The sequence below is a fragment of the Coturnix japonica genome, chromosome 4 (genome assembly GCF_001577835.2).
Source record: "Coturnix japonica isolate 7356 chromosome 4, Coturnix japonica 2.1, whole genome shotgun sequence".
NCBI classification, from domain to species: domain Eukaryota; kingdom Metazoa; phylum Chordata; class Aves; order Galliformes; family Phasianidae; genus Coturnix; species Coturnix japonica.
Genome location: NC_029519.1, coordinates 76,705,221 through 76,732,661, shown reverse-complemented (window position 1 = coordinate 76,732,661; position 27,441 = coordinate 76,705,221). Strand labels below are relative to the sequence as shown.

Sequence of the window (27,441 nt, the reverse complement as noted above, 5' to 3'; positions counted from 1 at the left end):
ACAAAAGTGCATTTTATTGGAAGAGGAAAAACATTGAGTTCTGTTTCCTGGAAGATGCCAAGGAATCAGACAGAAGTAACACAGAAGTAACAGCATGACCCGAATACTGTAACTAACAATGTTAACATGTTCTTTCTTGTTTTGCTTACACAGATATTTGAAACTACAATAACCCCAGACTAAAAGAGACCAGGTCAACCTGCACTGCTGTCTGGAACAAGATTCAATTCTGGTTCACAAGACAAGACCTCAAAAATAAAAGATGCGATAACATGATCGTGCCTGGGAGCTGAAACAGCACTTTCTGTCCTTGCAGCATTTGAGCCATTTTCCAGGTACCTGAGCAGAAGGCGCTGCACCAAAAGCTGCCAACAGAGATCCACGTTTCTGTCTGCACAATGGAGAGCAAGTCCTTGCCTTGTCACCTTGCAAAAACCAGAGCAGAACTGGGGCTCTTAACAACGAGTGCAAGCACAGAAAGTGAAGACAGACTCACTTGCAGAACAAATAACAATCATGTTTAAAAAAGAAAACAACAAACCAATACCCGATCCCTTCTTTCACCAACCAACCAAGTTAAAATGTTTTCCATCTGTTTTCAACTCATCCAAACTAGAGGTTTCCTTCACTAAGATAAAGTCTTCAGCAGGATGCACTTCATTTCTGACATTTCCAGGAAGACACGGGAAATAAGAGGAAATCACTACTATTTCTGCTTCTTGACAGGGCTGCTGGGATAGCTTAAAATGGCTTGAAAAGTGAGGATTTCTACTGAACTGGATTTTAGCTTGGATCTCACTGCAGTTGAGGAACTCCATAAGAAGCCAATGAAGCTGAGCCAGGACTCCCCTCGCCCCAGGTTAACTGCACCACTAACGCCCTCTCACTTCCTGATTTTAGTTTGATTTAAATCACTACATAATGAATCACAGAACCACGAAGGCTGGAAAAGATCTCTAAGATCACCCAGTCCAACCCCAACCCATCATACCCACTAACCATGTCCCTCAGTGCCACATCTCCACAGTTCTTGAACCCCCACAGGGACAGTGACTCCACCACTTCCCTGGGCAGTCAATGCGTCACCAAAAGGGGGCAGGAGAAATGTAAAAAGCAAGTATTCCTAAATGCAAATTACAAATAGACGCAGTTCTGGCTGATCTTACAAGCATTCTCCATGTCTGCAGCGCTCAAAATCCACGTGAGTAAACTTCAAGGGATGAGTGAGACAAGAAGTGACTTTCCTCCTCCTTTCATTACCCAGCACTGCAAGCGCACCCATATATACGATGTAACTGCGCCCATACAAAAGCAGCAGCACACCAGTGAGCACTTCATTAATTAAAAGCCAGAAAAGGAAGTTTGCTAAACGAAGCAAATGTTCTTATCACTCCTATCTATATTCATTAAAACTGACAGGAAACCAAATATCACCATCTGTCTCTTTGCAATAAAGGCACTAAAAACAGCTCCAGGGTAGAAGAATAATATAAAAGTTTAAAACTGCAGGTTTTCAAGTTTTAGCTTTAAATGGACAGAGAGAGAAAGTGATGTCAGGAGGAGAAGAAAGGACTGCAAAAGAAACTGCAAATTGGCTCTTTGGACACTTCGCCAAGCAAAGAGTGAGCCCTGAGTTTGTTGCAGGTCTGCCATTCAGCTCGGCGCTCAGCAAAGAGGTAAGTAAGCATTGCAGCACTCGGCATTACAAAGCTGAATAAGATTTCATGAAAGAAAGAACGGCAGAATTACTAACTTAGACGTGGAAAAAGCACAACAGTTCCCAGCAGCTGCGGAGGTGAACTGAAGGTCGCTGATTTAAGGCAGTTTCCAGCAGTTCTGCAATCCCTGCCTTCCAGCAACCGCAGTCTTTTGCATCGTACCTTCTAGCGATTGCAGTGTTTGGCACTGCAGGAGAAAAAGCAGGACTTTAAAGACAGAAATGAACTACAGTTGGGATTTTAAGCAATTGAGCCCTCGGAACACTCGGAACTACACACTGCTAATTCAGCACAATGCCCCGTCTGCATTTTGCATAGCAATGACAAGTGCTTCCAGTTCACTTCCATGCTGCAAAAAACACTCGCACTGCATTCTCCCTTATAGAGACTAAATAAGGTTGAAGTTATTTAAGGCTGAGATAAACCCACAAAGCAATTCACTGCCACCCTGGGTACCTGGGCACATATAGTGCAGGGCAGCTCCTGCAGCACCTCCAGAAGTGCAGCTGGGCTGGTACAGGAGGAGTGATGGAGCCAACAACCAGATCGAAGGATTATGGATTTTTACCCTCATGTTCCCCCAGACCGGTACTATTTAGATATACATACATATTCCCTTTATAATTTTCCTTCCTGCAAACAATAATTCATACACATTAAAAGGCTCATTAATATTCCATGGGAATGCTTTTTCAGCCTCAATACAATTACAACAGAGCAATTACAATTCTTCTGTTAATAGTTCAACAATACTAACAGATCCATTAACAGCCCCGCACAAGTATGAGAGACATTAAAGAAACAAAGCGCACCACTTCTGCTTACTAGAGAAACCTCAACAGAATTATACAGGGTAATAAAGTCTCCGTGTAAAAAGTTAATGCAAACCAATGCACAAATTGGCCATCAGTTTCCTCTTTGATTTTGAGGAATCTGTTTTTAAAAGCGAATCAATGAGGATATCGGAAAAGCAAAATTCATTAACCTCAGGATGAAATTCGATGGTGAATTCTCTAGCATGCTAAATATAAGGCAGGTGTATGATCTATACGCAGAGATGTGATGTATCCGACCTCTCGTCCATCCCAATGAAAGCATCTGGATGTTCAAAAATGAATTCGGAAAGCTTGCAGGCAAGTGCTGAGATGAGAAAAGACAAAACCATCCGAAATAATTTCCTCTGGGTACTTTCAGAACGCATCCTCCAGGCATAAGCTGGAGGATTTTTCCTCTTAAGGGGACTGTATTACTTCTCAGATGAAAGAAACTATTCCTTTGCTGGGTATATCCCCACCAATGAAGCCATTCATTCTATAAGCTACAGAAGGAATACAGAGAGTTAACCTTTAAGCTCTTCTTCCTACGGAGCACCCACTCCTCTGTTGCACCAAACCCCTTGTGCATAGGATTATGTCCACAGTGTTTAAATTCAGGATCATCTTTCCCCTTCTGTACTCAAATGTATCATCTCTTCATCCCAGTCCACGCAGTGAAACCCAGATTTGTCAGCTTTGATACTAGTTCGCAACATGACTTACCTCTGCGAGCATCCAAAGTCACACCCCCTCATAGTACTAATCCCGAATTCACTTTAGACACTTAGTAACAGCTTCTCTTATACCTCTGTAAATCTAAAAACACTCTGTAACATAATGATCATTGGGCTTGCTGCTCCACAGCATTAAAAACCAACTCAAGTCCACCCTAAATGCACCCTTTAATCCACACAAACTAATGTATTACTGTTTATGCTGCTCTAAGTATTTTCAAGTCACTGTGTAGACAGCCTTAGCAGCGATGACTGCAGAAAGTCAGGGCTGGTTTGCCATACACCAAAACTCAGCGCAAATACTGAGAGTCTGGGAGAAGCACAGCGATCTTATAAGCCTTCAAAGTCTGCACAACACCTCCTCTACACATACGCTTCCTATTCATTGGTTTGAATGGACAGATGTTTTACAAGAATACTCCAGAGCCTCTATGGGTTTATTAGATCATCACCATTCCCTTATTCCATAATAAAAGCCTATCAACACCGTAAGCTCAGCTCTGTGTGTACATTTGCTCTCAATTCACTCCCCTTAACACACTTCCCATTACTTTTCATGGCTTTTTCCACCTCTTTTATCCTCCTATCACTATCGTGGTCCTTGAGAGAAAGACAAGGCCATTAAGTGCCACACAACTGCCACTTCAGCATTATGGATTAGGAAGCTGGTTCTGACAGTCCTAAAACCACCATAAGGTAACACCCCCTTCAAGGCATGTCGTGTTCTTTCCCAAAGTCATCTTCCCAAAGACGCAGCAAAACACTCAGATTTTGTGGCTGAAGGGTGGAGGAGAAGCTTGCTGACGTTTTAGAAAGCAATATTAAAGCTTGGTTACCAGATCCTCAGCTTTGGTCACTGGAAATCCCCACTTCAAACACCAGCTGTTGGGGAAACTGCCACTATTTGATTCGGTCCATCTAAAATCTACTTAAAAATAAAAGATTCCGAGAAAAGAGCAGGAAGTTTCCCCAGAGAAAACAACAGCGGCTGACACACGTGGCTACATACGCACAGGTTGCTTCCATCCAGCAAGTGGGGTTGGGGGGGGCTCCAATACACCATCAGTAGTTCAATAACCACATTTATTTCTCCTTTATCATAAGACAAACACAATTCCTAGGACAGGCTGCTTGTTAAAAGTCCTTTCAAAAGATCTCAGTGAGCAAAAAAACACCCAAAAACATGCAACAAGGCACACGGGTTCAAAATGTGCAGTAAACACTTTTGAAAGCAATGCTCTCATCTGGGAGAACCGCAGCAGATGTTTATCAGGAGCTACTGCAACAGTTAATCCAGCTTCCAGCCAGATTAACTCCTTGCTGTTGGAAACGAGACTTTTGGGGCATGCAGAAAGCAACGTCTGCTGCTGCTGACCAACAAGGAGTTAACTGAGGGAAGGAAAAAACAAGCTCCAAAGCCAACCAAATAAACCAACGTCTGGCCCAAAAAGATGAACAGGTGTATGTGTGGGTGGGAGTGTGGGGGGAAAACATTTAAACAAAGCTTCCACTGATATTCTGGTCACTGAAGAGGGTACACTGGAGATGTGTCAACCAGGATTTTTTGAACAATTCAGCAAATAATGGATATATAGATATCAATATATATATCCATATATATATATTTTATACAGGAATCATTGTTTTTGATCTTGGTTCCTAAAGTGCAGTACTAAAATCAGAGCACCAACTCACAGGTTGTTCTATTTATAGATGTTACGAGTAAGAATGAAAACTGGAAGGTACCAAACTGGATCATTCAATAATAATTCAGCAGCTCAGAAACACTACGGTACTTCAACATACTCACACAGTACTAAAAATCTACCTTAGTTTTAGTTACCCAAACATATTTGGCAGGCTAAACTGCTTTTCTCTTCTATTAAAACCAAATGGTTAAATGGCAGTTCTTTATATTATTATATTCTATTATATATATATATAAAACTAATTATAGTACCTATGGATGTAAGCTGGTTTCTACACCTTAAAGGTACAATTGCAAATCACACTGCTGTTTAAAGCAGGCATCTTCATTTCTTTATGGGACCAAACTGAGTCCACAAGCACAGCCTTTCTCAAAGGCAAGCACAGAGCTGGTTGGTGACACCCCCTGACCCATTCCTCCCTGCTTCTAACTTCACAGGAGTTGAATTTTGACAAAATCATGGAGCACTCGTGGGCCCCATGAAAGCAGAGGGAGAAGTTCTGCCTCCCCTCTGCCATCCCAATGATAGGGAGCAGGAAGGGAACTGCTCCACAGCCACGCTACCCTCCCTTGCACATGGGATTTTGCGATTTCAGCTCTGCCCCTGCACACAGATTTCAGCCTGGGTGTGCAACAGCTGCAACAACAGGAGAACAGGTCACTCATTCTGCAAACTCTGTTCATAATTTCCTTCCTGACTGAGGAAAATATCAGTTTATTATTTTGTTTGCCTAAACAAAGAGAAAAACAAACACCACTTTGTCAAGCATCAAGACAACCCTACAAAGGTTTTGTTTACTAATTGTTAGGCTGAACAATAAACAGATGAACAGCTTCAGGGAGTCCTTACGACCCTGCAGTATCTCTGCTGCTGATGCAGAACGGGTCAGAACTCTGCAGTTTTATTCTTGGCATTACCCTCAAAGCAACAGCAAGGATTATCAGCCTCCTGATGTGGAGATCGCTGCTATTTAATCATGGAAACACTGATCAATAATTCTCCAGCTCCAAAGAGAGAGGTGACCACACAGCCACGTGCCAGTAATATTTCTACCTTCACACCTGCATGGAGACCACCAATATACTGGCTACCAGCAGCTTGACTGGGGCTTTTATCCCCTAGAAATCAAACATCGTGAAACCACACATCTAATACCATACACCACAAGAACATTCTGCTTCTTACACTTTTGGCATTCCACAGGGAAATATGGACGCTCCATTCTGTGAATCCAGCCAGGAACACCTTTTGCTCATAGCTTCAACATTAATGGTAAGTTTTGCACATTAACAGTACAAAATATGACTGAAATCAAACCTTAAACATAAATGTAATTTCAACTGCTGAACTGGAAACAACGATTTAAATAATTCCGTTCTGCAAATACAGCTCTCTTAAATAACTGTTTGCTTTCAGTGGTTGTTAGCTCTTGCTGAGTAGGTAAATAAACTACATACATCTACTTAAGTGATTATGAAGCTTAATATACTCTAGATGTTTTATTTCTACATTTTATTAAGCAGACAATTTACTAGGCAATTATTTTTTTTAATGTGATTCCCAAGTGCTTGAGAAATATTTAGTGAGTCCTAAAGCGCCTTTTATCGTGGTGATCTTTCCCATTTTCTGAAGGCCAACCCAAGGATTGATTCTTCTTCCACCAGATCAAACAAGCTCCAGGATAGCAGGACTGCTCTCCCCTGCACCAACCACCACCTGTTGCATGGAGCTCTTCACTCTGGCTCAGCAACGAGAACAAGCTGCACTATCAGGGAGGGAGCCATTAGCAATGAAGGCTGCCTGCCAGGAGGCAGCTGAATACTGAAGAAGCACCAGTGCAGGAACACAGAAGTTTTGCTGGGTGCTTTTATCAAGATGCCAACTTCACGTTCATCTGACTTCACCAAATAAAATTCCAAAGTAGAAGTAACACACAGAAAACCAACTGCTGCCCTTCACGGGAATGTGGCTCACTTTGGGAATGGCTTCAATTACTCCACCATGAATAACGAGTTCAATTTAGTATGTACTCAAGGAAAAGGGCTTTAAAAATACATGCGTATCATGAGCATCCATCAGTACAGCTGCCTTTATGCTGCATCTCTCCTCCTTCTGCCTATATACTACTCCATGTCTAACTGAATCATCACACATCCAAGTTGGACAACTCCCGATCTCTGGTTTGAGTACTCATTCCTTAATAATGTGCATCAAAATCCGCAGCGGGTTCTGCCAACAGTGCTTGTCATGAGTGTCCCAGAATGATTCCCGAGCATTGAATGCTGCACAGCCAGATGTGCAGCCAGGCTGAGGATTTACACATTGCACAGCTTCTGCCCTAAGGGACAGAGCCAGATCTAAAATGCTTCTCAGTCAAGACAGGAGATGAGCAAGAAGCAGAAGTACAGAATGAATTTTAAGTCTTCTCATGGTCTCTCCCCACCATGCCCATTCTTTGTTCCTATTAAACACTACTCATGCCGCAGGCGGACCCATGATGCAAGATCCTATTTTTCAGAGAGCAGAACCATTTCTTGCCCAGTTTGAGGGAGGAAAAAAGTGTGTTTATTTCATGCTGTGTTCAATCCAACACAACAGCATCCTGTAACAACACAGTGTGATGGCCTCTGAGAGGGGGGGGATCTCAAAAACCAACAGTGAAGGACACCTTGACATTACCAAGCAAAATGCAGACGCTGAAGATAATGATGCTTAGTTAAGTCACATCCCACTAATGACCACTCCTGAGCCTTGCAGCATAGGGAGAGAGGCAGAATGCATTGTGCTAGAGGAAAACCAAAAATAGCACAGGACAAGTTTGGTACAGGTCACCTTATAAAATGCTGACTAGCATTTAGTGATTGCTAAAGGGACAGCCACTATCAGACCTACGGAGGAGGCCTGGGGAGGATAGCCAGCATGGAGAAACCTGTTCTGATGATGAGCTCTAGAGCTGCCAGCATCCATCCTGCTGCAAGTCCTCATGTTCAGCTTTGGGAGCTAAACTCTGCTGTTTGAAAGGCATAGAGCTGTGCCAGGGAAGGGCCATGCGGGGGGTTAGGGATAAGGTATGCACCAGAGGGCAGTGTGCATGGAACAGGCTGCCCAGGGCAGTGGGCATGGCCGTGAACTGCTGGAGTTCAAATACAATGTTTGGGCCCTGCTCTCAGCCATATGGTTTGGGTGGCTCTATGTGGAGCCAGGAATCAGACTCCATGATCCTTGTAGGTCTCTTCCTACTCGGATATTCCATGACTGTATGACACAAACGAGCAGAACCCAACCTTAGGCTCTATCCTTGAGGATACATGAGACGACTGTGGAGTGGGAGCAGGGTAAGCCAGAGCTAGGCCAAGGAGCTGCTGGGAGCAAGCAACCATTCAAAAACAAAACAGAAAGAAAGCTTTGCACCAAAAAACATCTTAATCTCCCTGCACACATTTCTCAATGCTCCCAACACCTCATCCAGCCCATGAATTAACCATCATGAGCCAAATGGTTGTGGTGTGCCCAGCTCCTAGTGCCCCACATACTCCCACCTGCCTGCACAAGGCAGGCTCTGGGACCCAGAAGGCCACGGTGATGGAAATCCATGCTTCATACACACAGCTACTGCAACAAACGGGCTATAAAAATCCTTGTACTGCTCACATTATTTCTCCCCTTTGAGGAACTCTGCCACCTGGAAATTTTATATGCCATACATGGTACGGGTGGCACTGCTGGTCACGTTGCAGCTCAGGAATCACACGTCTTTACTAACAGTAGATTAATTTTTCCCTGCGCAATCAAAACAGTCATTTAGAAACAAACATGATGTGTAATTGTCATCAGAAGTTTTCCAACCTAACACTGCGTGTGTTTACAGATAAAAATTGTACTTCTGAAGCAAGCATTACAGCCATCAGTGAAAACTGCTGTTGTCAATCGCATCATTATCTCGCAGGCATCGCCTGGTGACAATTTACATTACCTGTTTTTATAGATAGGTAAATATATATTATATGTATACTATACGTATGTATTACACATACTTGTGCATATTATATATACGCACATAAAATATGAAAACATTTTATATATATTATAAAAGCCACAGTGACATGAAATCAAAATAGGATGAAACGTACACGGTGCTATTTCTCCTTTTATAAAGTCCTTACTGAGCTGCAACCAGATTCATGTTGAAAGTACGTACCACTTATATACATATTTATGTACGTACACATTTCACAGTTCACATATTATTTACACCCAGCTATCTGCATTTCTCCTGTCCACGTGCCCAACAACCACCAAGCACAAAGCACAGCATGCTCAGCCACCCACACACCCATCTCCTGCAGCACAGGGGATGTAGGGAGCTCCATGCAGCACTGCACTCTGCCTGTACATTGCTGTAACAAACACTTGCCTTGCAACAGGTGCAGCCCCCACTGCCCTGCAGCTCCAGGAGAGACAAATGGGGTTTTTTAGGCCAAGCAGCAGGCCCAACTCTGCGAGCATCCCTCTGTCTCTAAGGGAATGGCAAAGGGGTTAATGGCATCAAGAGCGACAGCGCTGCTCATCCCAACCCAAACTCAAACAATCCCCAATTGCTAAACAGGGGTGGTGAAACACTTCAGGAACAAATTTATTACAAATAACAACAATAATAATTAGGCACTGATTTCCAACCGGCATTTTTATCTAAATTTCCCACTCTTTGCTTCTATCATCCAACTGATTACACCAATGCACAGTTCCAGCACTGCTTCTGGATGAGGTGCTGCGGTGCGCTGACATTGCCCACTAACAGCAACCTGGTACAGAAAGCAAACGGACTGCAGTGCTGCTGAGCTCACAGTGCAAAGGAAAACTGCAGAACACACAATCACACAGAATCACAGAATGACCCGGGTTGGAAGGGACCTCAAGGATCATGTAGTTCCAACCCCCCTGCCTGGCAGGGCCACCAAACATACACCTTTACTAGATCAGGTTGCCCAGGGCCCCGTCCAACCTGGTCTTGAACACCTCCAAGGACGGGGCATCCACAACCTCCCTGGGCAGCCTGTTCCAGGGCCTAACCACTCTCCTAGTGAAGAACTTCCCCCTAACATCCAACCTAAATCTTCTCTCTTTTAACTTAAAACCATTTCCCCGTGTCCTGCTATTGTCAGCCCTTTCCAAGAGTTTACTCCTCTCCTGGGAGTAAGTTCCCTTCAGGTATTGAAAGGCTGCAATGAGGTCACCCCGCACAGAACATATCTCCATCAGACATAACTTGTTTTTTCCCCCCGTGAAAATCGCAAGGCAACACAGAACTCAGCAAGGTGGATGCGATTTTCATAGGAGCGATTTTCAAGTGTGAGCGACTATAAAACGCACAGTGAATTAAAAAGGGGAAAGAGGACGCCAGGAAATAACGCACAGCCAACTCTGTCCCCGAGATGCGCGTTAGAGGAGAGACCGACGAGAGAAAAGCGGAGCGAACTGAACTTCCTATTTGCTATTTTGAACGGAAGGCGGACGGTCACAGCCCACTTCCGACGGCCGCGAACTGTCACTGCGGGCGGCGGGTGGAGGTGGGGGGTGGGTGGGTGGGACGGCGCGGTCTATGAGCGCCAGGTCCCTTCGGAAACCAGATAAGAACACGAGGAACGGGAAGACGAGCGCGTTGAATGAGAACACAGCGCTGCGCGTCCGGTTGCGCGGCCACCCCGCCCTGCGCGCCCCGGAGGTGGGTGGATAAATGGAAAAAACTGGGATGGAGGGGGAGGAAGAGGAAGGAGAAATTAGAAATAATTAAAATATCAACGGAACGAAGCGAAGCGAATCCCCCCCGCCGTGCCGGGCGCTGCCGGTTTCCTGCGCACCCACCTTGCATCCCCGCCGCCGGCCCCGCCGCGATCTGCCTCCGCCGCTGAAAATACGGCGCAGACGGCGGCGGCCAATCGGAGCGCGCGGCGCCACGCCCGCAGCCAATAGTGTCCGCCCGCCGATGGCCGCCCGCCAACCCGGGCGCAGCTCATTAGGCGGCCGCCAGCAGCGGGGGAGGGGCGGCACCGCCGGGGGGTGGGAAGGGGTTGGGGGGGGAAGGGGAACCTCCTCCCGCACTTGTTTGTTAATTAATTCCCTTTATTCCACTTTTTTCTCTCTCCTCCTTTCATTCCTTCCCCCCTTTCTCCCACTTTCTTCGGCCTTTACCCTTTTTTTTTTTTTTTCCCTTCTTTTCCCCGCTCCGTCCCCCCTTTTCTCCCTTTCTTGTTCTTTCTATTTCCCCAGTTTTCATAATAACTTGAGTTCAACAACTTTGGAAACAATTAAAACTCCTCTGCCCTCATCTGGCCCCACCTGCAGCGCTGCATCCAGGCCTGGAGCCCTCAGTACAAGAAGGGCGCGGAGCTGTGGGTCCCCCATCCCTGGAGGTGCAGAAGGAGCATGGAGGTTGGATGGAGCATCTTGAGCTGGTGGGGGGCACCCAGCCCATGGCAGCGGGTTGAAATGGATGGGCTTTAAGCTCCCTTTCAACCCCAAACCACGCTATGATTCTACAAAAATGACTAAATCACAATCGCTGAAAGCTCCTGCCCCGACAAGCCCCGTTATTAATTAGCTCAGTGTTTGCTAACACAGGCTACCACACGCCATGGGGTGGTAGAGCTGATACAGACTCAAGCCCAGATGCTGACTTACAGCGGGAAGCAGCTCCCCAGCAGCTCAGCACAAATGGATCTAGAAGGTGCCCCATGAGCCGCTGACAGCGGCTGTGACACCTCACCCAGCCCTGGCATCCGCGACCATCCATAAAGTGACTCAGCGAATTAATAAAATATAGATGACGAAGCATACATTTTTATTATAGAATAATTTCGCGATAACCAAGTAATGCGGATGCTTCCAAGCATAAGATTAAATTACATGCTGAGCAAATCTGGCATTTTGTGATAAACTGCAAAAATAGTCCTTGCAACTGAGGAAGAACATTGCTGACATCGCCCATAAACTTGTTTTATAAAGCATAACCAAAAGTAACAAAAAAGAAGTCACTGAAGTGATGGTTGGAAAATTCACTACCATATCCTCTATAATTACTTTCGAGACTTGCTCTGCAGTTTATTCCCTCAAATACATTGCTCGGTGTCAGAAGTTGACAAAACTCTCCCCAGTGCAGGAGAATATTAGAGCCAAATTAATTCCTTAACTGATCCGACATCAGCCATCGTTGTTTTGGGAATGCACAAAGATGGCCTTCAAACATTGCTCTTATAGCAGGACATCCATTGCTTCCTGGAGTTGTACTGTCACAATGGCACCACTTCAGAACTGTACGGAGTCCCTGGGTATTTTATGTGCCTAAGATACACAACTCCCATGGACTTCCCAGCTAAACACAGGACACGAGGTCTTTCCCATCCTTCTTGCTAACTAATAAGTAATGCAGGCTTAATTCTGAGATGCTGTCATGAAACAAAAATCAAATAGAGCCTATGTGATAGAAAACAGCATTTGTTTCTATTAGATCCATTACGAACTGAATTCCTGTTTTAAACCAAATGACATTTAATAATATATTAAACACGTAAACAGGAACATATTTGAAGTTATAACCTCATCAGCTCTTTTCTTCTGACATTCATTTTCTCCAAGGCCATCTCCACATTTCAATTTAATCGCTTATAGAACATCGCTAAGTTAATAAGCAGACATGGTACCTTAAAAATGGCTTCCTCCCTGGGTAGGCTGCTGTCTTCCTTAACTACAGCAATTTAGATTGATAAAAAAAAACACCATAAATCTGTTCTCTGGCATATTGTGAGCAACTTGAAGTTTATTCTAAGATGTTCTTTTTTCCTTCAAGATGCAGTATTTTTTATTTGGGAAACATAACCAATTATTCCTGCTTACAAAGGACCGTTTGTTTCAAGATTTTTACACATTTTCTGCACGGTGATCATTTCATTTCTCAAGAAAATACCCACATTGCTACGAATCTTTGCAGCCACCAAAGCACGACTCAAGCAGCAGCAGTGCATATTTTAGAGACACAGCAAACAGGACAAGTTTCAGAACTACACCCACCACCCTCAAGACAAGACGAGGCGAGAGCATTTTTCCTTGCCATAAATTACCACTGCCTCCTATAAGCAATTATTTAACTTCTAAAATAGCTGCAACGCAGACAAATTACAAGGCTGTAATTACGCAAATGAATCCCTAATACTATATGCACCCATACATATATGTATATCTTCATCTATTCTAAAATGTATCTGTATGCATAATGTCAAGAATTATAATCATGTATTACCTGGGACATATTTACCTTCTCTCTCCAGATGATGATGTTTCTATCCTAAATATCTCAAAACCATTTCAGTAGTCAAAAATGCCCACTGCTGCTCTCTACCCACATGGCACCTCCCCAGTACCTGGATGCTGGATGTATTGGCAGCATCTTGCACAGCTGATCAGTTCTCGGCTGCTCTGGATGCAGGACACTGTGCTGGACAGTGCTTACGGTCTGATATCTTAAGTCATGGCATGAAAACAAACTTAAATTTGAACGTTCCTGAACTATTCTGCCATAGTCTGAAAGGACACTTTGTCAGGTCTTGGTGGGAAAACAACTTCTGTCAAAGGAGCAACTCTTCCACTCAGTCTCCATCTCAACAAGAAGTGAATCACAGAATCATAGAAGTGCTGCCCTTCTCTTGCTGATGTATCACATTTATCAGATATTCATCTCAGACACCAGACAATACAGCGGATCTCTAACAGAACCACTGCTTTAAGGTCACTTAACCTTCACACCTACTTGTTTGCTCAGGGCTCGTACTACTGCTCACTGAATTAGGGTATGACATAAGAGGTAACACCATGGAGAAGTCTAAAGGGTAGGTTAGGCAATCTCTGTATGCTCAGTGGTTTGAGTATTTCTTTTATTCACTTCCTAAAACACCAGATTTACAGCATTCATCATGCAATGAATATTACATAACAACGATCTCGGGTGACCTTTTACTTAAGTATTCCTTAACATTACTCTTGGCACTCTTACAGGGCTTTAAAATGCCAGATTCCCACATATCTGTGTTTTCTGGGGAAATTCAATAAAAAGATGGCAATCTAATGCAGTTGTCTTTTTTTCTGTGCTGCTTTTCAGTGCTGATAAACTACAGAGCTACAATAAAAAGCCTTGATACTTCCTGATTTAAAGTACAAGAGGGAAAAAAAAATGCTATTTTTAAAGTCAAAATCTGTTATAATGATGGGGATGGGGTTGGAGTTTTGGTTTCTATTTTTTTCCTTTACTTGTAGTGAAAATCCTGAATATTGTACGTGCACATTCACATCATTTTGCAAAGCTGTCAACACCAGATACGTGCTTCCTTCTTTGAACTCTCCCCCTGTGTTGTAACCTTCAGCTAAATCTGAAAATATTTTGGTAAACATAACTGGTGTTTCATGGGTGTAATTTTGAGAGCATAAGGAATTTATGACAACAGTTGATACAGTAATAAAATCTAAAACAGGCTTTTAAGAAACTGTCTGCTCTCTCAGCTAAGCAAGCAAACCGCTAACCACCTAGAAACGCGCATCTGTTGTCCAGCCACCTCCTCCTCCATTTTCTTCCCAGTACAACGTTTTTGGAGCTACTGAGCTCCTTTTGAAGGCTATTTGTACATTCTATTCTGGGGAAATATCTATTACATTGGTTTTAAAAGGATGTTTTCCTTCTCTTAATGCATTTAGCTTATATATCCCCGTACTTGTATCTCATTTACCGCAATAAGCTTGCACTCCAAAAGAAGACTGTCTCAAATACGTAAGATAATGAATGTCCCAGGTAAATAAAATAGCTTGAATGAAGCAATAGAAGTGCTAATGGTGCAACACGTTTCTTAAAAGCACAGGTTTGAGAAGGATTTCACTTGGGGTTATTATAGGACCATGCAAAACAAGTCCTGCCATCATCTTGAGCTTCCAGTGAAGGAAGCATGCCCATTTTCCCACCCCTCTCACCAGAATGCTGCTGTGGAATTGGGACACTCTAGAAATCAGAAAGCCTTGATCAAATTCAGTATTTGTTCTACCATTTTTGCTTCTGCAGCCTTTGGCTCCCAGTTCTCTTACTTTGGCTCCATGCTGGTTCCCTCTTATCTAACAGTCTCTTCATCTCTTTCCAAAAACAAAAACCAAAAAAACATTGATAAAGCAGAAAATTCTGTTCACTTGTTTTTATGCACACCACGGGGGCTGCTAATGCACATCCTGTGATCATTCAGTACTCTTTATCTATAATGAGGATCTTGTTGTAAATGCCCATTTTACAAAACTCTGCCATTACTCACTTAGAAGATACGACCTTCAATTTTACGTTTTCAATTTGATTCCACTTCTGTTAGCCCAGTTTTCAAAGTCATCTCAGTTATTTCTGTACAACATCCTGATTCTCTTCTATATTTAGGATGCCTTCCAATTTTGTCATTAGCACAGCCCTGCTACTGATGCCAGGTGATGCACATTAAACAAGTCAGCCTCAGCGCTCCACTGGTAACCTCTCTGGCATGCCATACGTTTTAGAAAAATATTTCACTTTCATAAACAACTGCCAGTAAATTGATGCAGGAAGAAATCATTCTTCTCAAGCTCTTCTGTCCAGCTGTATCCACTCTACTTTCTTTGCTGCTTCATACAGCTGGTCTAGATGATCTCAGGGGTCTTCCCCAGCCTTAATGATTGCATGATTCTTTAGGATAAGGGTAAGATAGAGTGAGACTGTGCCCATGGCTGCTTGTACAAAGATGGAGCCTGGCCTCTGTGCTATCAACACATGATAGTGAGCAATGTTTTCTGGATCAAGGTCTTTACCACCACTGGGCACAATGAAGAATCAGTTTGATAGACACTTCACACTAATCTTTTTGAAGAAGAAAAAACCCCAACCTCAGCTTGGATCTTCACTTCTCTGGTAGCTCAGAAGACAAAGGCCTATAATTCTTGGAAGCAGCAGACACTGATATTTAGGAGTCCTGAATTAATTCACAGGAAGCTTCTTAGTATTCCATAAAACACACAACGCCTGCAAGTACTGAGGGCTGAGTTGAAGCTTTGGAGCCAGAAAACACCTGCATTCAAAACAGTGGTTGTTTAGAACCAAGAGATTCCCCTGGAAAGGCACCAGGGGCTGCCATGCACAGCCCGCCCGCCTCTGGCACGCTGGAGCCTTCAGAACCTCTAAGAAATGGTTCTGCCCATAAAAATTTAGTGGCTTACCCATTTTAAGAAGCACTGCCAACAGCAAAGGATCAAACCAGAGCGTTTGCCCGTACCTGCCTCCCCAGCCCCAGCACGATCCAGCAACACCTTTGAAGCAGCCTGAGGCCAGCGGTGAGGCTGGGATGAGGCAGTCGGGCCCAGCGGCCTGCGGAGCTGAGAGCTGCATGTCGCCAAAAGGATGGGATTTCTGGTGCCAGGCCGTGGAGGATTCGCGCCCAGGCGTGTTCTGCAAACGTCGTGTTTTAATTACAGTTGTGCACAATCAAAGAGGACGCTCTGAAGTTTTGCAGCCGCTCGTCTGAGTGGCATTACACAACCCTCGCTCCTGGCACACAACCTCCTCCAGCGGTTACATGCCAAAGCCGCCTGCGTGCAAGGTGATGTTTCCTTACAACATCAACAATACAGTCACAGTTACAAACTTCAGTGAGCTTTGTGCTCATTAAATCGCAGCTGCTTCCCCTTGATGAAGCAGTAGATCAAACATCACTAAAATGCCTTTGTTTGTGTACATATACACAAATACGCTTCTCCCTTTGTTCTGCAAAATAAACTCTTAACAGAAAAGTGTTTATATTAAAACTAAGTAGAATTAAATGTCAATTAAGAGTTTATAACAGTCTTAAGATAACGCTTTAGATGTATCATAATGCCATAATAAACTAACAGCAGAATTGACATTGTTTTGGTTTCAGCTATTGTTTTCTCCTGGAGAGAAACCACCAGTGGATTAAAACACCTGCATGATCTTAAGAATTAATGTCTCAATTGGAAAAGCACCTGAACTCCACTGCTTGCTTGTAAGGAGCTCAGATCACCTCATGTCACTCACCTACCTGTTCATCGCAGCTCTGCAAGTGTGAGGAAGGGTTGGCTTATATATAATGTGTATATAAAGTTACTAATGCTCCTTGAACTAAAGCAGACGGACCTTGTCCTACTCCTCCAGTCCTTCATAAGGTCTTTGGAACAAAGATAACACGGATCCTAGCACACGGCAGGCAGTACACACCATAGGAAATGCTATGGCAGAACTTCCTATTTTGTTTACCCAGAGTGACAATATTGTTCAACAAGGATAATAGAAACCTATTCTTCAATGAAAGGTATCTGTTTGTTTCCAAAGCTGCAGGGAATACAGAAAAACAATCTACTTGTTGAAAACAAAGCTAGTTAAAATATGCAGTAATCAACATCCCTCGTTGCATTCTACACTGACACTCTGTGCAGCCCATCTTGCAACATGAATCAGAACAGAAGGTTTTACACGGGCAAATCAGAAATAACAGCTTAAAATAAGATTGTCCGTCCCTGTGTTCCTTTTTGGAAGAGTTTATAAGCTTCAGGAGCTCTAAAAATGCTTCTGCCAAAAAAGATAAATAGGCTTAACCATTTTTAGAAGCACTGACAACACTAATGCTTCAAACCAGACTGCACCTGATGTCCCTTTTGGCGAATACAAGACCTCTAACTCTACAAAAAGCAGCAACTGATACTGTTGAAGACTGAACTCTAGAATACGCTGAAGCATCCAATTTCAGTTCATTTGAAGTACATCTACGCTACAGTTTACCAACATAGCTCAAAGCTAAGTTCACTTCTACATGAATTTACTTAGGAAAAGTAGCTTGTAAAAGCATTAATCATGTGCTGTGCCACCCAATGCTACAAGCATTTCACTGCCTTTGGAAAAGGAGATAAAGCTCAATGGTCAGCTGCATTGCTCTTCATCCACCCAACAAGAAGGTAGAAGCTGGAAGCAGGGTGGGCTATAAACTCCATCCATAGGAATTTTACAGCATATGAAACATACACTGCCTCGTTGACAGGGCTCAGTGCCTTATTTAAAGTTATCTGTTGAAATGTGCAACATATTTAAGATGACCGAAATAAAATAAAAGTAATAAGCATTTTAACTTAATTTCATCTGCAAATAAGTGCAGGGTAGGGACAAAATGCTAAGCATCTCCAGTTTAAAAGGAATATACTTCCAGTCTCTTTGGTGAAGGGGCATCACTGCATGTACCACACATAAATGGGTTCTAAAGGCACTCGGGCATCACCTGTCAGCATATCCCTCAACATGCCAGTGACAGGCAAGCAGCTTCCACCCTGTCCTGAAGACTCACAGATCAACTCACCGTTGCAAGTGTTATGAACAAGGTTATGTTTTATTTAAACACAGAAGAAAAAAAAACAAAAAAACATCAAGATTAAAGAAAAAAAAAAAAAAGAGGAAATAAAAAAAAGGGAAGTAGTTTAACAAGGCAGAAAAGCTCACTGTAGCTGTCCTTGGCACAGAAAAGGGCTGAAAAGCAAGAGCTATTCAAGAAGAAACTCATTTCACCTTGTTTGAACTAGAAACTCTCTATAGGTGTAAAGCAAACAAAGTTATCCTTTCAATAACCCCAACACCTGGAGCACAAATAGTCAGGCACACAAACACATTCATCAATACATTGTCCTTCTGTAGCATCTCTCATCTGGGGCACCCAGAATTTTCTGGTTAACATTAGGGTGTATTAGTTTTGGTTTTACACTCTAACAAAACCAGAATACAGATCTGAGTGCCATGAGAGTTTATGAACTGCTTGACTTTGTCTCCACCCATAAAAACTTCAGAGTTCATAAATAATCAGCTGCCCAAAAGTGCCACTTAAACAGCTCTTTAATCATATTAAGCGTCAAAAATGTCAGAACAAGAAAGCAGAAGTCATTAAAAAAAAATACACACTGAACAATAAGATCTGCAGAAAACTGCGGAGGTGAAAGATTGATAAATGAGAAGCAGGAGGATGGTGACGCAAGAAGAGTAATCAATCATCACTGAAATGACTGCATTTTGCACAGCAAAGCCTTTGCAGACTTCCATGCAGTAGCAAGGCCCTACAACACAACGTTCACAGGAACTTGTTAGGAACTTGTTTTCTCCCTTCTCTGTAATCCAGCACTGTTTAATATACATCCTACTGTGAACACTTCAAACATCCCTAAGGAAAAGAGAACCACGCTGATTATAGGACAGCATTAAAATACAAAAATGATTTTTGGTATGAAATGCTGTTCTGTAATTATAATATTTTGCTTAAATCACTTCTAAACCGTGGCTAGAATGGGCATAAATCTTTTTTATTATTATTATTCTTAATAAAGTGCAATGAGTGAGGGAGAGTAAAAAAGTTACTCATGGCCAAACAGTATTTCACGTCTGAAATATTGTTACAATAAGAACTTGCCATTTGATTATATAACATCTAATAAATCAAAGTCAAGAGGCACTTAAAAAAAGGCAGAAGCTAAGCTATCCACCTCATTTTTTTCTTCAGACTATTTTTAATCCATTTCTCGTTTTAAAAATTGCTCAGTCACTGTATTTTCTGAGAACAGTATATTCTGATCCTGAACCACAACCACCCCACATCTCCACCCACTGAAGAAGAAATCCCATTGCCAAAGTGATGAACGGGTTGTTTAAAAGCAACTATTGGAAAAGACCAAACTTCCCTTTGGTCCACTGGGTTTCTGGGGGGTAGAAGAAATAAAGTACCTTCAATTTATGGCATAAGTAAGCAAAAACAAGAGGGAGCTGTATTAAATGGTTCACTGGAGCACACGCAGAGATGGGACTTCATGAGGATAAGTAGAATTTTCTGTATTTATAAGATAAACCAAAAGGGATGGGAAAACAACAACAACAGCAACAAAAGCATGACGCAAGAGATGCAACATATGAGAACACCTGAGGTTATAATTATTTGTAATATAATTATTTGTAATTTCTTCCAAAACAAGTGGTGAACATGAAATAGAAGTTCCAAGTAGCTGAAGGATGCACAGCAGGCAGAGCTCCTACCTGAACTACAGTGTGCATGGAATGGAGCAAAAGCCTGTAAGCTTTGAAAAACGGACCCTACAGAACTATTTGAAACCCTTCCTGCTAATCTCTCCCCAGTAATTAAGGGAGTTTGGGGCCATCTAATACAAGCTGATGCATATTTTTGTATAATAAAGATTTGACTTTCTTTCATTTATTTATTTTTTTTCAACTGAATTTAGGCCATTTTACAGCACAGTTCTTAAAAAAGAATTGTATCACAAAGGAGAATAAGAATACAGATCAAGTATTTCAGAAATATTTATAGTGTCAACAGTATTATGTAACCCAAGTTGCTATGACTCATTTTGATCTAGCCATAATAATAAAGATCGTCTTTGAAGGGACTGAAGTATCTGTCAGCAGAAAAGATGAACAAGCTTAACAATTTAAAAGAACACCTTATTAAAGCTCCAAAGCAGAAACAGACTCATGTTAACCATTACAAACCCACAAAATGTGAGAAATGTTGAAGTCTATTTTCATTGTTTTCCTAAGCTTCACCAAAGCTTTATTGATTTTCTATGTATTTGAACAAGTTGGTATTGGTCAACCAATCCATATGAAAACTATGTAAATTTAAGGCTTTGAAAATGAAAACCTGCCACAGAATAGATTTGATAGGAAAACCTATGCAATTAATGGATTATATGGGTCACTATTGCTGTAGATGGACTGTTCTCCTTACAAAGGTCAGCAGAAACATACAAAGGGCATCAACAAAATGATGAAAGCCATTGAAAAGCAAGGATAAACTGTTGGCAAGAGTTTCTCCTTCAGATTAGAAAGTGTGTAAAATGATCCTGTCACCTAAAGAGGCTGTGTTGGTTTTTGAGGGAACCGATGACGTTGGATGATGTGTCTCCAGGGGATTTGGAGAAGGTTGGATCAGCCACAAAAGAATTAAGAATGCCCAAGATCACGATCAGAATCCACACAAGCCCTGTAAAAGAGGAGACTAAGACCTTGTATCTTATTGTATACTCTGGATATCACAGAGATTAGTCTCCTTGGAGGAGACACATGAAGAAGTCTCTAGAGGTGCAATGAAGACATTGCCATTAGGGAAGCAGGCATCCTGAATAGAAGTGCACTTTATTATCCTACAGAATATTTCATTTTGCAGACATTCCAGACATGTAGGCTCATCCAAAGAGACAAGCACTCATTTACCTTCAAGTTTATGGGTATTTTAAAGCTTTTACTTATCTTAGTTGAAAGAATTAAAGTGATTTAATAAACTAACATACAGCAACTACTCTAAGAACTGAGCTGCATGATCAGGCTGAATGAATCATCATTATAGACAAATTTGTTGGTACCTCTGGATGGACACACAGCTCCTACGCTTTGATCTCCCAAAACCCGTAAGAGGCAGCTGAATCACTGGAACCTTCCCTGTGCATCTCTAACATGACAAGATGCTCACCTGTAAGGGAAACTATCAATCACACCCTGAAACTCTGATTAGCCATCTGAGGCAAGCAATGAGTCAGCTGTGCTCCCGGAAGGGATGGAGCTTGACTACACCTCTCCTACATCCCATTTAAGGGCTGACCACCACTAAGGTAGCATCTCTTTCTAGAGTTCTTGTGGCAAGCCTTGACACTGGTGAGCACCCATCTTGACTGATGGTCTCAGAGTTGGTGAGTCCTTTTCCTTATTTTCCTTAGATACTCTCTGGTTATCTATTCCCAGCTATATTTGTATTATTCTAACTCTGCATCACCCAATGTGCTTGCCTCTTACACTGTACAGTCTCCATTGCAGCTTGAAGGGATACTACACATTTATCAACTCTGTTACCTCAAACACCTTGCCAAAAGTCATCACTCGAAGCTCAGAAAAATGTTGTAGTTGTCCTGCATACACTCATTCACTAATAGGCCCATAAGATGTGCATGGATTGGCGCATTTTCGATTATTTGAAATGTTAATTGGTAAATAGTGAAAGCAAACTTTGTTCTAAACAACAGAATTATAGATGTGTAAATCTATCACCTAATTATACGACTCCTTTATATCACCTCCTATAGCCTGTTACATGCATGTGTTTGCTATATCACTCACAACAGTGAATTTGCTCTTTCTAGTAAAACACAAAACTGGATCTTCTTCTATTTCATGACAGTACACAGAGATACGTTGCCTCTGTGAAAGTGCATGTGTACCTCCAAGAAATAAAACCTCCCACTTGTTTTTAGTGTGATGATACATTTGCTCTCAAGGTCATTCAATTCAGCTGTTTTTTTAATTAATGGTTAACTGGCAATAAGTTTGCACTGTTTAAAATTACATTTCTGCACATTACAAGCATTATGTTGAGAAGCACACGTATAATAAGAGTTATTATTTCTATTTCCATGCTACTCTTAGTCAAAAAGGCACCGCAAAACCCATCGGTTCTATTTCCTGACTGAGGTTAGACAAGAAAAGTTAACTCTGCACAGCACTATCACTGTAAACGATATTGACTAAAGCATAGTTTGGAGAATCAAAGTGCTTATCCAGAGCAGGCAATGATATACTCAGGTGAAAAGAAGGAGGAAAAGTGTACCAAATACAGCACACAGAGGGGATACTGACCAGGATATGTTCCAATGGGGCACGCAGACTGCATCTTTTTACCTTCTGAACAAAGATGGAGAGCTTGAGGGTTCTTCTGCTGTTTGTGGGGTTGTTCTTAGTGTGGTTGGTTGGTTTCATTTTTGGTTGTTTTGCTGCTGGTTTTTTTTTCACATGAGTATCTTTTTATAACACTTTAACTGCACCAACTTCCTCATTCAAGACCTAAGAATAGCTCATTGTTTCATCTGTCAAGCAAGTAATTTGATGATAGTTTAGTGTGTGAAGGAGCATAAGTAGTCAGGATGTTGGCAAACTTGGCTGATACAATGCAAATTGATTCTGAGAAAAGGAGGAAGAAGGGCCAGCAAAATATCAGAATTAAGGGGATACAAAAATCTATGTGACTTTGAAATGAAGGGGGTAGGCAGAATGCCCCAAATTAGCTGCATGTTGACTATGTGGGGAAAGGATGTATCTCATAATTGGAAACAGCTTGGTATTTAAGATAGCACTTGTGAAACTGAAAAAGTTAAAAAACCATGAGTGAAACATGCAGCTGTCAACCACAAAGACAACACAGCTCCAATTGCAGACTACAATTCAAAGGAGATGCAAATAAAGTATAAGATATATATATATAAGATATACTTGGGCTCCTTTATGCACGCTGATGCAGAAATCTGAGTTAACTCTCATGAAGCTGCAGTAACAGCCAGCAGGCCAACTTCCACAATTAACTGCTCTCACATAAGAAGCTCAGATTCAACACTGAGTCGCACAAAGCCACTGTTAGGCTCAGATCACTCTTACCACTTACAGCATCTAAATTAGGCACTCTGATCAAAGTAGAATTTCCTTTTACATGGGATTGGGAAGGATAGAAATGTCCAAATTGTAGCATCTGAATTAAAATCTTAATCACTTTTTAGATTGCTTTTCCTTCCCCACTGATTGGGAAGCCAGTTAACCCTCGGCCTGCCTCATCACAGAGAAATTCAGGTACAATATTGCAAAGAGTTCCTACAGCAAACAGGCAGCCTCCACAGAATCTGTCAAACCTTCTTCTCCTTGTGGATCAAAGAATGAGAAGTTACTCATATCCCCCATGGCTGCTAAACTCATGTCCTCACTGAAACTGCCAGCAGCGTTTATCAGCTGCTGTCAACAGTGGTGAAAATGGTAATGCAGGTTTGGCAAGAGACATTAAACAGCATCAGGTTTATAAAAGAAATAGCTAATTTTGTATTGCCAATAATTACATTTCAACAGTGTGAGATGGGCTGCATTGCAATAAACCGGAAAGCTACCCTTTTAGCTGGAGATGAGGTTCTTCATTCAGGCATGTTTATTTTGGTTTCTTTGACTCGAGTTTAACTAAATTTTCTTATATCCTGTAGATTTCTGGGGAAAGGCCAAGAAAGAGTCATTCCAGCTTCATTCAGAGCGTCTCCATGTAGCTCTTTTACTTCTTGGACGGGCATAAAAGGCTCAGCCAAGCGGGACTGAGTTTACCAGGTATCTCCCCATTTTTCCCTCTGCTTTCTCAGTGCAGTAAAACGATGTTCTTCCAAAAACCCCAACGCTGTACAAGGGATGGTTCATGCAGACTTTGCATGTTTAGGGGTATAAAGAATGCTTAGCACAGACACAGAGATGCAATCAAGACTACCCACTGAGCCTGATAAACTGTTCTAGAATTGATGTAGATGTAGAAATTTTGTAGATGTATGTGAGTCATTATTTTTGCCACAGTCCTTATTTTAGGGTACAATCCTCAGCTCGGTGCAATTTATTGGTAACTACATTTTTTTCCATCTCATGGGTATACCTCACCCTAATGAAACCATATCTCCTTTATCTATTATCCAAATCTACGGCTGTTTAGAAAGATCGCTTTCATGAAGTATTGGAAGGAGTCCAAAACCAATTCATTAATTCTATGTACCAACCCTCAGACAGCTTAGAAATCCTAGAGAACTCAGGTAGAGCAGTTCTTGTACCACTAAGGCAATAAAATTAACAGATGATTTTACTATTTGTTTAGCAATAGCACTTGACAGACATACAGCATTCTAGTAGTCAACTATAATCCACTTACAATTTTATTACACTTGCTTCAAAAAAGGGAATAAAAACATCACTGATAAAATTCATGTCAGAAGTTGCAGTCACAAGTGCCATCATTTTATTGCTATGCTGAGATGCTTGATGATATAATATTTAAGTACAATCACCTTTACAAACAAAATCAATTTGTTTCAGGTTTGGTTTTAATTACTGCAAGCTAACAGAAATGTAGTCAGAAACGTAACAGATCTCCATTTTCCTAAGCATAAGAGGATCTGTCCTTTACGCATGATAAAATCTAGTGACACAGCAAAATATTGCTGCTGCAGTGTCCTCAAGGTGTGCCCTTCCTGGAGTCCTGCACTGCTTGCTCAGATGTGCTGCAATAATCCATTAAGCAAAAATCATTTACATGCACAAAAACAGCTCGGCTGCTGAATCACCAAGGAAGTATATAATAATTATACTCGATAGCTTTTTAGCTTGATAACATTATTATTTTCTTTCAGATTTCCTCTGTAAACATGTTTCAATTATTCCTCAATAGATACAGCTATTTGGACTGGCAAATCATTAAGTACTATTATTCTGTAATAGATCTGTGTTTATTTTAAAACTGATTTTCCACCTTGCTGTAAAACGAGGAATGAGTTAAACCTCAGACAGTAAAAGTATTACCATCATTTCACAGCCAAGGAAACAAAACCAGTGGTAAACTGCATCCACGGGGACTCCAAGCACAGCTTGGTAAGCCTTGTTCTGATTTCCTCTATCTACAAGCACATTTCACACTGCTTCAGATCTGATCATGGATTCCTTACGTGCACCATTCTTTATTTTCTCTAAACGCTTCAGCAATTCTGAGGTAGCAAAAAGAAAAATTAAAAGTACTCTCTAGAATTAGTATTTCTTACAACACCTGTGAAGCTTATTTGTAGTTCTTAAAAGCAGTGTTATTTACTGCACAGAAAGCCTATTGGAAAGGTATTACAGGTGCACAGCAGCACATACTGGAGGAGCCAGACAGTCACATGCTGGGTTGGTGAAATGGTACCAACATGGGGCACCATTCCCTTACTTTTGGACTTTTGAACAGTGCCATAGAGGGAAGTTTAAGGAATGGGAGAGAGTTGTACCAAGTTTGTACATGGAAAGGAGAACCTTCTGTAACCCAGGCAGCACAAAAGGCTTCTGATGGTTTCAAATCAACGGTCCATCCTACTTAGCGGCATCTTTTCCTCATGCTGGAAAAGTTGGAGCACTGCTGTATAACCCAGGGCTGAACAGGGGATTGTAACTGCTACTCTTCCAGTAAAGTAGGTCAAAATCTTCTTGCTTATTCCCAGAAAGGGACTTGGTGTGCTGACTATCAATAGCGCAGTGCAATGCTGAGTCAGGTCTATCCCAAGTACAGCTCATCAGGACTTTTTCAATCACAAGCAACAGCTCTCTACTCTAACTCACCAGCTGGATCCAATGAGGAGAAGCAAAAACCCCAACCAAGTCCCAAATGTTCCACCAAGTGCCCATTTTGAAACACCACAGCCCTCCACAACCTGGTCCGTACAGGATACCCAGTGGCTGAGATGCCCGAAGCAGGCAGTGTTCACATGAAATCAATAAGCCCAAAGACCTCCTTGGTACCTAACTTAATTCTGGTGTTAGTTCTCATCTTCAAATCACACTGCTATTTTTCATTCACTTTTTACTTCCCTCATGGCTAACTGAAGATGATGCAACATAGATAGGCAGAATTTCATTCTAGGCTCCAGCTGCAAGATCAATAATCAACATGTTGCCAGCAATTTGTCATTTAATTAAAATATGGACATTGCTACATGCTCCAAACCTGACTTGAATCTATTCATTTCCTTCTTACTTTGAAACCATATGTATCTGTAAAGGAGCCCAAAAAGAAGATAAAATAGCCAGCAAAAATATCCAAAAGGAGCTTCCCAACTACATGACTCAACCACATGCTTTCACGTGTATTTAAATACATGTGTACTTAAGGTACTTTGTGAATACTATGGTTTAGGTACAGACAACTCTTTAAAAACTCTTAACTCTCAAGCACATTATCCACTACCAGTTCTGAATCGACTAATGCTGAATTTTCTGCCATTTAATATACTGATCTTAAGCATTAATGGAACATCTTCAAACATAATTTGCATCTTAAAATAACTTGACTAACTGTTGAAACCTCATGCCTGTATCTTTTTGGTCTTAGCAGCAGTTCCGCTGATAATATCGTGTGATCAACCTGATTCTTAAATGAATTGAGAATGAGAAAGCTGTGGCTTAATGCTGTCTTCTGTAGAGAACAACTAAAACCAGCCTTTCAGGAAGTAGAGTAAAACTAGATCGGTGTCTCTCTTTTGGGCTAAACATTAAAAACAAAAACAAAAAAAAACATTAATACTTCACCTTTTGTGGGCAATATATTTAAAAACAGAATTGGCATCACTTTAGACTGGAAGTTGATGGCACAGGTTCAGGTGAACAGCAGATCTGAGCTGGAAAGCACATGGTTCCACGTCCTGGCTTTAGGCATCAAAACCATTGACCACCATGTTGGTACTGCTCCTGTTACCTGCATTTCTCTTTTTCTCTCTTCTTCGGGCTTGCACTTTTATATCAAATAATTCTTATTGTCTTATCCCACAATTTTTATGCTACCAGGAGATG

The 27,441-nt window shown here is 41.8% G+C and overlaps 1 protein-coding gene and 1 long non-coding RNA gene across 5 annotated transcripts in view; one reads left to right on the top strand and one right to left on the bottom strand.

The window, feature by feature from the left end:
* Positions 1-27,441, bottom strand: part of CTBP1 (C-terminal binding protein 1) — a 195,851-nt gene that overhangs the window by 110,407 nt on the left and 58,003 nt on the right. The window contains exon 1 of one of the 4 annotated variants that reach the window (XM_032444521.1): positions 22,702-22,750. The exons of 2 other annotated variants lie outside the window; for them this stretch is intronic. In XM_032444521.1, the coding sequence (XP_032300412.1) occupies positions 22,702-22,735 (34 nt within the window). In that variant the 5' untranslated portion in view covers positions 22,736-22,750. Of the gene's footprint in view, positions 1-10,838; positions 10,950-22,701; positions 22,751-27,441 lie in introns of those variants that run through there. One more of the 4 variants, XM_015862570.2, reaches the window with a different exon arrangement.
* Positions 10,565-14,091, top strand: LOC116653399. The gene is made up of 2 exons (XR_004307136.1): positions 10,565-10,698; positions 11,244-14,091. It is a non-coding gene; the product is annotated as an uncharacterized LOC116653399 (long non-coding RNA).